The sequence below is a fragment of the Metarhizium acridum genome, assembly GCF_019434415.1.
Source record: "Metarhizium acridum strain ARSEF 324 chromosome Unknown scaffold_13, whole genome shotgun sequence".
Classification (NCBI taxonomy): domain Eukaryota; kingdom Fungi; phylum Ascomycota; class Sordariomycetes; order Hypocreales; family Clavicipitaceae; genus Metarhizium; species Metarhizium acridum.
In genome coordinates, this window is record NW_027094016.1 from 3,739,729 (window position 1) to 3,751,241 (window position 11,513).

Below are 11,513 nucleotides of genomic sequence, written 5' to 3' on the forward strand. Positions count from 1 at the left end.
GCGGGGCGGGGATAACCTGGAATAGAAGCGAGGGGGTTTTTCTTCCTATATAAAGGGTTTTCCCACTCGAACTACATGTAGAAGTACTAGAATAGCTATAACAGCTCTAGGGTACTCAAATAAATAAATAAATAAATATAAATTAATAAGTTTTTAAAAAATTATATAATCTAGTTTTTAAGCTTATAATAAGCTAAAGGACCCACTTTTCCATATAAGCTAATTAGTTATAATATTAGCTAATTCATGTATTTATTATTATAATTCAAGTATTTTATTAGATTTATTATTAAATATTTAAGCTTTTTTAAAAATTAAAAATGTAGTTTTCTTGTTATAGCTCTATCCACTGTCCACTTGGGCCACCCCAGGATTCCTTCATCCTCCACCAGACACCATCCCACCCAAATTCTGGTAGCTGACTGTCCTCAATTCCCCGCTTTACGTCACAAACGAGGAGCTACCAAAGCCTTTTCAGACCGACGTCTTAACACCCCATGACGACGAATACCCAACCATTCTACTCAAGCCGAGTATTTGCAACATGTCTGAGCCTGCGGCAGTAGAGCAGCAATCCCAGCGGGTCGATGAGACTCCAATTTCACCTATCAGACCAGATGCAGCCAGGAAGCACTCGCTTGAGAATCATCTGATGCACCGACCTAATCGTGCGGAGCTCGTGGAAAGTGGGTTATGTCTCTCCGTACACCTGAGCAATATCTAAGCTGAGTTTCGCCATCGTATTCAATTCTGCAGGTGGACAGAGCGTACTGACAATTATCCTTGGGCAGAGAACATCCTACCGGCATCATCTGCCGCACCAGGCCTTCTCGCACACCAGAAAGAGGTATATGCTCATTCAAAAGTCGCATGGCTGTCCCGGCACAACGGCAACTAACGTGACTCTTAGCTGGAAAGAAGTATGCTCGAGGACAAACTTAATGACAAGATTTCTCACCGCCCGAGTCCAGAAGCCCTGGTTAAGGGCGGTGTCTTGCATGAAGATCCACGAACTGCGGACCAACAATATGAGGAAGCAATTGAAGACGAGTATGCGAAGTGTGAGGGTGGCGCTTAATTATATGGCGCTTAACTGGAACCAGCACTCTCTGTAATCTCATACTCTTTGGAATACTGAATCTGCGATCCGAAGGGCGGAGGGGCGGTGGGAAAATTGAGACAAAAAGCTAATCTCACATTGACTCTGACTGCAGTGCAGGGAGGCACACTTTGGCCTCTTTCCTGGTCGATGTGGCGCGCGCGCGTTGCCCGGGCTTTGCCTTCGTTTAGATCGGCTAGTGCCCGATAATGTTTCAAGGACATTACACTGAACTGTTATGCGGCCTGGACAAGAAGAGAGCGCAAGTCAACGGTGTGCAAGACATGGCGACTTCTTAACCATATTTGTTTTTCATTGGCTGCCGAATTCTAGTGAATATTCAGATGTGGCATCTCATTCCAGTCCTTCATGAAGTAACGGGCATGTTTGTTGCAGCTAACTGGCGTGCAATGCATATTTTCAACTGCCGAGTTAGTACTGAGAAGCGAGTGCTGCTTTTCAACGTGCAGTGTCGAGGGATATTTGGCGTCTACCTCTAAAAAACAATGGGGAAAACTTGAGGAGTGTGTTCTGGCTAATTGTACTACTTGGGTGGAGGGGAGTAACTCCATTGCCGCTTTAATTTTAAGACCACGTGGTCTCTATCCTTTATTTCACACTCGATACATGATTTAGTATTCTTCCATGTGCTTCTTATTAAATCAAGTCTAAGACAAATACTCCATGTCTCCCGAGCCCAAAGCAATAATTCTAGCATAAACTTCCATCCGCGCGTCGTTTCATCAGAATAAAAAAAAACAGAAAGGAGACGAAAGGAGACGAAAGGAGATGAAAGAAGATGAAAGGAGACGAAAGGAGATAAAAGGAGACGAAAGGAGACGAAAGGAGAAAAGCAATAATGAACGAAAATTCGCAATGTACGACCACTCCAACACGAGGCAACTATCACGATCGGCGACGAGGGTTTACATAGCCGGGGCTATAGCTGGGGCTAGGTGCTCCGTGTTCGTGTGCCGATCTGTTGTAATTGATAACCTTGGTTCCATTGGACGATGTCTTTACTTCAATCGCATGCTTATCTGTTTTACACCTGTTAGATGTTTGAGCTTGAGTATTGGGCCAAGAGTAAGACGAGGACTTACCACCTCCATACTGTCGGTATGTGCCAGAAGGCAACGAGCGACGGTTAGAATTTTCCATGGAACTCGCGTATGATTCGCTGGAACAAGAGTAGGAGCTTCCGACCGAGGCAGCCCGGCTTGGGGCAGGCGAAGAATTAGGGCTATTTTTGGTGCGTGCAAATAGAGGAGAGAGGTGATGATCGGCCACTTGAACCCCTTGCGGTGGCTCTATGTGTACGAGGCTTCAGAATGTATGAGATGGTATGAAAGTAGAGTAGGGAACAAGAGAGATATGACGGGAACATTGAAGGGGAAGACGCTGATATATATGTATACCAGACATGAGCTGGCCAGCAAAGGAGAAGCCGGTGGCCTGCGGGCTCGACCGTGGCCTGTCTAGTTGAGAATGAGGCAAGCATCTTGTCTGATACGAGCTTTGCCAGGGCATGTTCTTGATAGGGCTTCAAGAGCGGGAATGAGTCAAAGGGGTGCACACCTAGTAAAACCCAAGTGTGATGACGAAGACATAATCGTCAAAATTCACAGCGAAAGGATTGTAGGGCAAGAGTCAGAGTAAGGCGTAACATGGGCTTGGTTGGCTAGGAACACTAGGATCATGCTGGCCTCGTCTCGATTTGCAATAGCAAATAGCAACAAAAAGCATAGCCCATACGAAGCACAGCGACAAGTATTGTTCTCTGTTACTACATCATAAGCGAAGGCGAGGCGGAAGTGGCAAAACTTGGCCGCGTGCCCAACCAAGAGCTTGAGCAGGGAACACGACGAGTAGCAACAAGGCGGAAGCGGGAATGTCGCCAAGCCAAGCCAGAAAAATATTGTCAACATCAAAAGCAGTCCTGGGACGTGAGCATGGATATGGCCGGCAAGGCGAGCGTGTGATGGCCTGGCCCAGACCTGGCTCATATGTCTGGTGGAGTCAATGGTGTCTGGTGGCACAGCACCTGAGTTCTTCTATTTTGTTCCACTCCCTGGCACAACGGTCTGGTGGTGAGCGCAGAGGTGACCACGAGCGGGAATAGAAATGCAAAATGGGCACAATGGCTGAGTCTGAGCCACAGAAGGGCGCCATGAGCTGTTAACTGTCTGGTGCCTTGCTGCTGCCTTCGCATCCCACCAAGTTTGGAATTCGGCACTGTCGAGCTGTCTGGAGGACTGACATGTAACGCGGTGCACACCGAGGCTAACGTTTCGCGAGCGCTGAAACATCCGCCAACAGCCCACACGAGGTAAGACAACAGGTTGATAACTTGATAGGTTTGGAGGTGAATCTTGACTGATTCGCCCACAGCCCTTCTTCCAGGCATCACCGAAGGCTGGTAAGTCGGTACACACCCCTGTCAGAGGATGCTAATTAAGGCCTTGCCCCAATAACACTTTGTGCCCCACCCCCCCCCCCCCCCCCCCCCCCCCCCCTCTTGGTGAGATGCATGGCCGCGGCTGAACTCTGATGTGCCTTTGTTGTCAGGCGGGCTGCCTCTGCTCCGAGCCTCAATTCAAAGGGCGGGCTTGGCTCTGCGTTGGGAGGCAGTGGACGGAAAACAAGAGTGAGGAAAAAAGTAAAAGCCCAGGGCGGGCCTTTGTCAAAGTTCTCCGTTCGTTCTGGGTATCCTGCCCTCTATGGCTTTATTTCTTCCCAGACTTCTGTTGCCATCCGTGTACAATGTCCGACTGACACTAACACTGAGACTAGCATCGATCGATTATGCATATGCAGGCGGCGACCAACCCACAGCATCTTGAGCGTTGTACGGACCTGCAGTGGTTCCTGTAGAGCTACGAGATGGAGCCAACGAAGGGGAGCAACATACGATCCCCTCAGAGCAGTTAAGGCTCCAACGAGGTCACGGGACAAGGATTATAGCCAATTAAAGGCCCTCATTTTAAGGGTACATGGATTTCTTAGTAATTTACACTATGGTAAAAGTACTAACATTCGTTTAAGTACAAAGAGCTACATCACAGCCCCAACGCGATTGAGGGCATCGCGATATGAAGGTTAAAAAGGTTAAAATCTCTGCCTACGAGCCTCATTAGGTGGGTTATTAGGCTGGCAGGTGTTATCAGCTGCCTGCTCACGTGTGCTGCCATCTATTAAAAATTCGCCGTTAAAGACCTTTAATACAGCTTCTTGTGAGGCTGCTGGAATGTTAAGACTCATCAGTAGCTTTGTAAAACGCGTTATAAGGGGTTTTAGTGTGGCCGGATTTAGTCTGTCACCCAAGTCACTCGAGGTCACCAGGTATTGTGGGACCCGTGACCTCGTCGGAGCCTTAACTGCATGTGCTGTGCCTTGAATCCGTGATTTGCCTGATGGGCTGCCATTTGCCGCGTACATCTTCGGGTCTAACGCACACCTGGTTCCTCAAGCTGCGCCCTTGTTGTCAAAACACAATACTTACCAAGCACTCTGTACTTATTTTAGGTACCCGTTTAAGACGTCAATGGTTGCTTCGTATCTCCTCGAGTGCCTTCTCTGACGAGTATCTTTCCTCGTACGGAACATGCCTATTACGGCAGCAGGAAAGTAGAAGCAGCTGCCAAGGGGCGAGCCAACTTGAGTAGAGACGAATCAAGACAGAATATACGATACCTCGATACCTACCTAGCTAGGTATGTTACCAATAGGGACGCATCCGTGATTGCATATTCCTACATTGGGTGGTCATGGTTTTGTGTCTTGGGGAATCCATGCTCTCGTAGGAATTCGGTAGGTCCAAGTGCCAACATCTCATGCGCTTTGCAGTCATCTAAACATTGTTATCAGGCGATTCTCTATTGCAGTATTGCCTGGTACAGTGTGCCTGAGCCTCTAGCGACAGGCTTTGTTCTTGGTCACTTCTGAAATTACAAAGTCATGCGCGCTTGAAAGTCTGGTATTAATATGGAGGAATTACTAGGCATCTTAAGTCCAGGTACATATACTTCACTAGGCACTTTAGATACTCCCCGGGTGCAATTTTGGTGTCTTAAACGCCAAGGTGCAACGCAACAATAGCTCTGTGGTGCTTTATGTCGTGCCTCCGACTCCTGAGCCCGGCCTGGTGGCACATGCATAAATGCTACTTGACCAGGCAACCAGGTTGCCAGTCTTTACCGGCCAATTTGTATTACCTGTGAACCGTGTACTGCCCCGTAACAGGCCAGGCTTGGGTGCCAGACCTGTGACTGGTTCGCAAGCCCCTCCCGCCCGCCTGCCTGCCCGACCACGTCGTCAAGTCCACTTGAGCACCACATAACGCGCGCACACACCTGGCAACAATCTCCGACTCAAGTACGGGGCAGTCGACCGTCTCCTTACTTCCGTGCAAACCGGTGTGGCCATTACTGAAGCCTTTTACTACCCACTCACTTGCCCAATTGAATTTTGCAGCGTTTGAAGATGAAGTCTAGTACATTCTTGTCCATTCTCGCCGCCTCCGTGGTTGGCTTTGTTGCTGCGGATGACCTCAAGATTGACGTGACACACTCAGTCCAGTGTGACCGCAAAACCCAAAAAGGCGACAAGGTCGCCATGCATTACAAGGGCACACTGGGTGACTCGGGGAAAAAATTTGACGCTAGTACGTACCATCTTTTGTAACTTGTGCATTTACAGCGTGAAATAGTGCTAATTATATTTGCTCGAAAAGGTTATGACAGAGGCCAACCGCTCCAATTTACGTTAGGGACTGGACAAGTCATTGCAGGGTTCGAAATGCCCTTATGCCTCATGTCTTGTATAATAGAACTAACAAAGGGATGAATTAGGTGGGAGAAAGGTCTTCTCGACATGTGTATTGGAGAAAAGAGGTCCGTCTCAACATCCGTAACTCTGCGCACTGCTTCTGGCTAATTTCTGCAAGAACATTGACCATCCCCCCCGAGCTTGCCTACGGCGAACGTGGTATCGGCCCCATCCCCCCAGGCGCCACTCTGAGTAAGTTGACCCTGCTCTGCTCGAAGTTTTGGCGCTGCTCATGTTGACATGTGTCGTGTAGTCTTTGAAACTGAATTAGTTGGAGTCGAGGGTGTCGCCCCCCCCGAGGAAGAGACAGGGAAAGGAAAGGCAAAAGAGACCAAACAAGCTGATAAAGCTGGTAAAAAGGTAATCACACTCGTGCTTAAAGCTACTGAGGCCTCTAAAATGTTCATGGCTGACAACAGATGATGTACAGGATCACGAGGAATTGTAGTGGCAAGTGGGAACATGTAGTACTAGAACCAAGGAATGTGTCACGAATGAGTATCATTACACATGCGTGCCATGTATATTCATGCAAACGAAAGCCTTTTCTGCTTTGGATCTCCCGGGAGAACCTTTCCCTTTTTTTTGTTCAAAGACAGCCGCTTCGATTCAGACTGAACAGCCACTGCCTTCCTTGGTATCTGACACTGAACTGTGTCTCGTATCGTCTGCCGCGATAAGCAAAGGTCAATGTGGTTGTTAAATGTTTTTTCATTAGCCTCTTGTGGCCGGAAGCAAATAGGACAGTCCCACCACTCTTCTCTTCTATCCAGCCCATGTTTGTTGGGATTAGGCACAACCTCCTTACCATGTCTGCCAAGTTTGGAGCCCCCAAAGTTTTGATTGTCGCACAATTGACCAAACGCCACGTTTGGGATGTAATCTTCAGCGGGTAGGCTTTCCAATACCTCGGTCTTGTCGTACTTGATTTGGCTCTCTATATTCTGGTTGGGACACTGGTCTTCCGTACGAATCATTTCCCTTCTTCCGAGGCCAAAAAAAGCCATTGTGTCTACCTTTTTGGTGCTCACAAGATGCGTGCATCGTAATCCCATTAGTCTAAGTTTCATACCTGGCATCTCTTGTTCGAGCTTTGTGAGAATCGGTAAAGAAAAGTTGTACAGCTCATCGGCGGAGCATATGGCCCGCGGCATTACAGCCTGTCGGGTAAGGACTTCGAACGTATGTAGCTTTATCTTCAAACAGAGAGTTCGGCCTTTACAATGAACCCTTTCCATGTCTTTCTCAAGTTCTTCGGCTGTCCATCGCAACTTCTCCCTTAAATTCCCAGGATCCGACAATTCTCGAAACGTGCTCTCCGTTCCAATGCTTTTTCGCTCGTATTCCTCGGCAGGTTGTATCCTAGTACGACCAAGTCCAAGGTAGCAGCTGATCAGAAACTCGAAAGTTTTGTCCCCAAACAACAAGTTGAGATATTTCCTATGTTCGTATATATCACCACAGGTTCTCACACCGAGTTCCAAAAGCTCACGTTCAAGGACGCGACCAATACCATTTACTTTCCTGGTTGGCAAGTCTCTCATGAATGTCATGATGGATGTACGATCGGACGGTAGCACGTACTGGCCATTCGGTTTGTTGATGTTTGAGCAGATCTTCGCAAGCTTTGTGTTTGCGGCAATGCCGGCTGACACTGTTATGTCTGTCTTTTGGTAGATTTCTCGTCTCATCTGCTCAATGACCTCAGCCGGAGTCGCATGTTTGTCGTGGCAGTACTCGGTTATGTTGAGGTAGGCTTCATCTATACTTGCACTTTCAAACCGCGGGTCGTAATCTGCAAGAATCTCTCGAATCTCCTGGGCTTTAGCAGTGTATTTCTGGAAGTTTGGCTTAATCAGAATCAAAGAAGGGCACAGTTTTTTCGCCACAAAGCCAGCCATGCCGGATCGACACCCGAATTGTCTTGCAACATAGTTGCAGGTCGTTAACACACCTCCGCCAACAGCAAACGGTACTTCTTTGAGCTCAGGACGTTCTAATTGTTCTACGGCTGCATAGAAGGCATCGCAGTCAATGTGAACAATGTGTTGGGTAAGGTCTCTCGACAGCTCGAACTGGTGAATAACGCGATCCGCACTTCGGAGTTCCTGGGTGAGGTCCGCCTGTTCAAGCTGACGTTTTCTTGCGAGAATTTGTTCGATCTTCTTTGTTAAAATTTTGTCTCTAACCTCCTCCCGGTTAAAGAATTTTGAGCCTCTGGAGGCATTGTAAATAATTTCTGATACCTGCGTCACCGGTTGGTACAAGAGTATGGAGGTGAGAGAGAGGAAGGGGACGAAGTCGGAATCTTACTTTACTTTGGTCTACCTTCTCTTGGCCAGCTTTGGTCAATGATGGGCCAAGTAGATGATATTTGAGGGTCTTTGATATCCCATCTGATTCTTCGGGGCAGGCCGCAGCTTCTGCGCAAAGCTGGGGACTATTGCTCTCGGCCATCCTGGCAGTGACACTCTTTGGGAAAGCACGAGGCGCGGATGAAGGGATTTGGCTGATACAGTGTCATCTCTACCCATCACAAGGGAAAACCCCTAGAGGACACAGTTTCCAGCCCAGAATGATCGAAAAGACTGCGATGATCCGAAACCAATCTGTCAATGTGAGCGTGAAAGCTGTCGTGACGCGAAACACGAAGGCACGTGAATTGCTAATGTTTGTTAGCCTCCTCTAGTACGGTGGCCCCAGCCACTTATCACACTACTCTGCACGGCATTTTTAGTGGGGCATGAATCACCTAAATGTCGTCCATTTATTGGCTGCTAGAGGCTCAAAATAGGGACAATTAAGCGCCGAGAAACAGCCATTCCAGGGTCACTGCATATCCGTGTGTACGTACGCTCATGCGATATGAAGAAGACGTTGGCCGCCATGGCCCCATCAGCGTGTGCGAAGGGCCGGGAGTGGCACCTGGGGCCTGGCATTAACTACAAAAGGCTGACTTACTGCAGGATGGTTTGACCTTCCCCGCAATCCTCCGCCTTCAATACCAGCTCGACACCATTCTGAGAGCTTCTGGGGCTCGTGGCCTTCTAACCAGAACTCTTTTGGTCAAAATTCTCACATGAAAAATGGCAGCGCGAGCCGGCGAGGAGAACGTAGCTACACTGTGAGTCGATCTATCTGGTTACCTATGGTCCATGAGTAAGTTTCTGATCAGCGAATTTGGGACTTGTTAGATTCGGAGACATACATTACTTCTATGAACCGGAAAATGCCAGACCGAGGCATCATCGTTTCGACAAAGGTTCATATGTGTACCTTTTTGAGAATGCGCACGACAGAAGGTGCCGCATAGAGATAGCGAATCAGCCAGGGACTGATGAGCAGGATGCTTTTGACGGGTGTGAGGACCTTACCAGCCCTAAAAGATTTGAAGAGATCAAGCTAATGTTGACATTGTGCAGTTCTCGACCAAACCCATGTGAGATACTCTTACAAGCAACACTGTGCTGTGTCTCTTATTGCGGCCGATTCTGTGGATCACAGTGAATGGCATCTCCCAACCTACGATCCGAGGAATGATAGAAAGTACCATTATAAGTTACACTCACTCGATATTTACTTTTGGACCCAAAATGATGCCCTACAATTTGTCAATGGTGTGAGAAGAGTCTTGCCGTCCGCCCAAGTGGAGATTTTGGACGAACCCGGCCACCCACAAACTATAGGAGTGAGTTCAGTGGTCCGGAAGCTTGAGAAAGTAGCTGTTTCAGACCCGCAGTACGGAAATACTACTTCATCATCATCGACGACTGTGTCTCAAGAACCCACAGTTGATCCGGCTTCGGCAGCTTCCCTTGATGTGTTGGCGAGTCCTCCTCCTCCGCCAGCCGGTTTCGCCCCAATGGCGTACAACCCTGCCGCACCGGCTGCACCAGAGACGATAAAACATCGTGAAAAAACACCACCACCTGATGAAGATCCATTAAACCCGTTGGCAGTGGCCGTTGCCCACGATTATCAAAAACAACCGTTCACGCCAGGGTTTCCTCCGCAGTCACAATTTTCACTCGGAATGGCCAGTCCTGGGCTGCCGCCAAATATTAGCAACACTTCTAGTTTGCCACTTCAATTTGCCGGACCTCCTACTCAGCCAAGTATACAGAGAGCCGCAACAATGCCTGCAAATTCAGGATCGGCCTTTTCAGGACTCCCAGGGTCTCCGGGCTTTGTACCACCGCCACCTCCTCCCCAACCGGCAACCCAAATCCCAGGGCACGGCACTTTCGCTCCTCCCGGGGGCTTCTCTAACTATACATACAGCCATCAAAGTACCTTGCGGCAAGATGGTCAGGATTATTCGATACATCAGCAACTATATCGGCCAACCGAGGTCGAATTTGGCGTGAACAAGCCACATCAGTATCAACCTAAAACAGAAACACGAGGAAGGCTGGAAGAGAATGCGGGGCGCCTGGAGAGAGGTGTTTCTGGCATGCTGAAGAAGTTTGAGAAGAAGTTTGGCTAGACTGTGGAGGAGCTCTACGTCCGACGCTGCCGAGGTCCCCAGCACTCTGCATGGGCAGGTGAGGTGCATGGGGATTTCAATACCTGCTGCCTTCCAACATGTTGAGAAATTCATAGGCGATTAGGAGCGTAGAGCCTATATTTTTGGGTCGAAGGTTATGCTCGTCGGGGTGTCATACCCGAGGGGGGGGGGGGGGGTTTGACGAGTCGTTCCCACGTACAACTCGGCTCTCTCTCTTTGGCATTGGCCTTTCTTGTCTTGTGACCGGATGGCGTTGGCGGCGTATAATACATAAGCTTGCGTCCGGCTGATGACTGGGAAGTCTGATGCGCCTAATAGTTATAGTATGTGCCTTTCCGTTGATCCATTATCACTATCCTATTCGAGGGCGTGCGTCTGCATCTCAGTTCCTGCAGATGCAAGAGCCTCCAGAGTCCAAAGGTGGACAGCCCAGCCACACCACATGTCCTTTAACTGGAAAAAAATAACCCTTGTAAGCTTGGACACTCTGCGGCACTGTGCCGAGATTCATTTGTACTAATCACCTGCAGATGGCTGTTTTTCTCCGGATAAACTTCTCTCTGGTTTGCTTGACTATTCTCCTGGCCGCGAAGCCTGGCAATTTGGAGCTGAGGTCCCCCACGCTCACCTGTACTCGTGCCAAGGTGGAAACTGAACGTGTTCCAACCTTGACCTTCGGCCCGCCATTCCCATGCCTCTATTGGCTGGACAGCTAACATGGTGGTGGCTCAGGTCGCCACGGCGGCTGACTACAATCCCCTAAATGCAGCGAAGGCGGCAGCGAGGTCACGACAGGGATTTTAAGCTAATTAAAAGCTAATATTTAAAAGGTACTTAATTTTATACTTAATTTATATGATAAGAAAAGTCCCTATAAACTTCCATATTATAAGAAATTACATTACATATATTATAATTACACTATTATTAGGCCTAATATAAATATTATTAATGTCACTTAAGGTTTACGGCCGGTGGCAGGGGCGTTATGGAGCCCGTGACCTCACTGCCGCCTTCGCTGCATTTAGGGGATGGTGGATGGCATAGCCTGAGGAGCTTTTTGCGATACGAACCAACAGT

At 48.5% G+C, this 11,513-nt stretch overlaps 4 protein-coding genes across 5 annotated transcripts; 3 read left to right on the forward strand and 1 right to left on the reverse strand.

Moving 5' to 3' along the window:
- Positions 1–544: 544 nt before the first annotated feature.
- Positions 545–1,078, forward strand: J3458_003728 (uncharacterized protein; the record flags this gene model as incomplete). The annotated part of the gene is made up of 3 exons (XM_007810012.2): positions 545–686; positions 792–847; positions 911–1,078. The coding sequence occupies 3 exons, from the start codon at positions 545–547 to the stop codon at positions 1,076–1,078; spliced, it is 366 nt and encodes a 121-aa protein (XP_007808203.1).
- A 4,503-nt stretch (positions 1,079–5,581) lies between these two features.
- On the forward strand, positions 5,582–6,349 carry FPR2_1 (Peptidyl-prolyl cis-trans isomerase fpr2; the record flags this gene model as incomplete). The annotated part of the gene is made up of 5 exons (XM_066117926.1): positions 5,582–5,762; positions 5,832–5,889; positions 5,950–5,991; positions 6,045–6,118; positions 6,180–6,349. 5 exons carry the CDS (start codon positions 5,582–5,584, stop codon positions 6,347–6,349), a joined length of 525 nt encoding a protein of 174 aa, XP_065977719.1.
- Positions 6,043–8,587, reverse strand: J3458_003730 (uncharacterized protein). Its single transcript, XM_066117927.1, has 2 exons — positions 8,240–8,587; positions 6,043–8,172 (listed from the first exon to the last, which is right to left on the reverse strand). The coding sequence occupies exons 1-2, from the start codon at positions 8,381–8,383 to the stop codon at positions 6,454–6,456; spliced, it is 1,863 nt and encodes a 620-aa protein (XP_065977720.1). The 5' UTR covers positions 8,384–8,587; the 3' UTR covers positions 6,043–6,453.
- Positions 8,588–8,770: 183 nt separating this feature from the next.
- Positions 8,771–11,363, forward strand: J3458_003731 (uncharacterized protein). Of its 2 annotated transcripts, none has more exons than XM_066117928.1 (3): positions 8,771–9,285; positions 9,349–10,905; positions 10,964–11,363. In XM_066117928.1, the coding sequence occupies exons 1-2, from the start codon at positions 9,264–9,266 to the stop codon at positions 10,410–10,412; spliced, it is 1,086 nt and encodes a 361-aa protein (XP_065977721.1). In that variant the 5' UTR covers positions 8,771–9,263; the 3' UTR covers positions 10,413–10,905; positions 10,964–11,363. The 2 variants fall into 2 exon arrangements, with proteins under 2 accessions (XP_065977721.1, XP_007808206.1); XM_007810015.2 differs by having other exon boundaries at positions 8,771–9,050; positions 9,121–9,287; positions 9,349–11,297.
- The last annotated feature ends 150 nt before the right edge of the window (positions 11,364–11,513 follow it).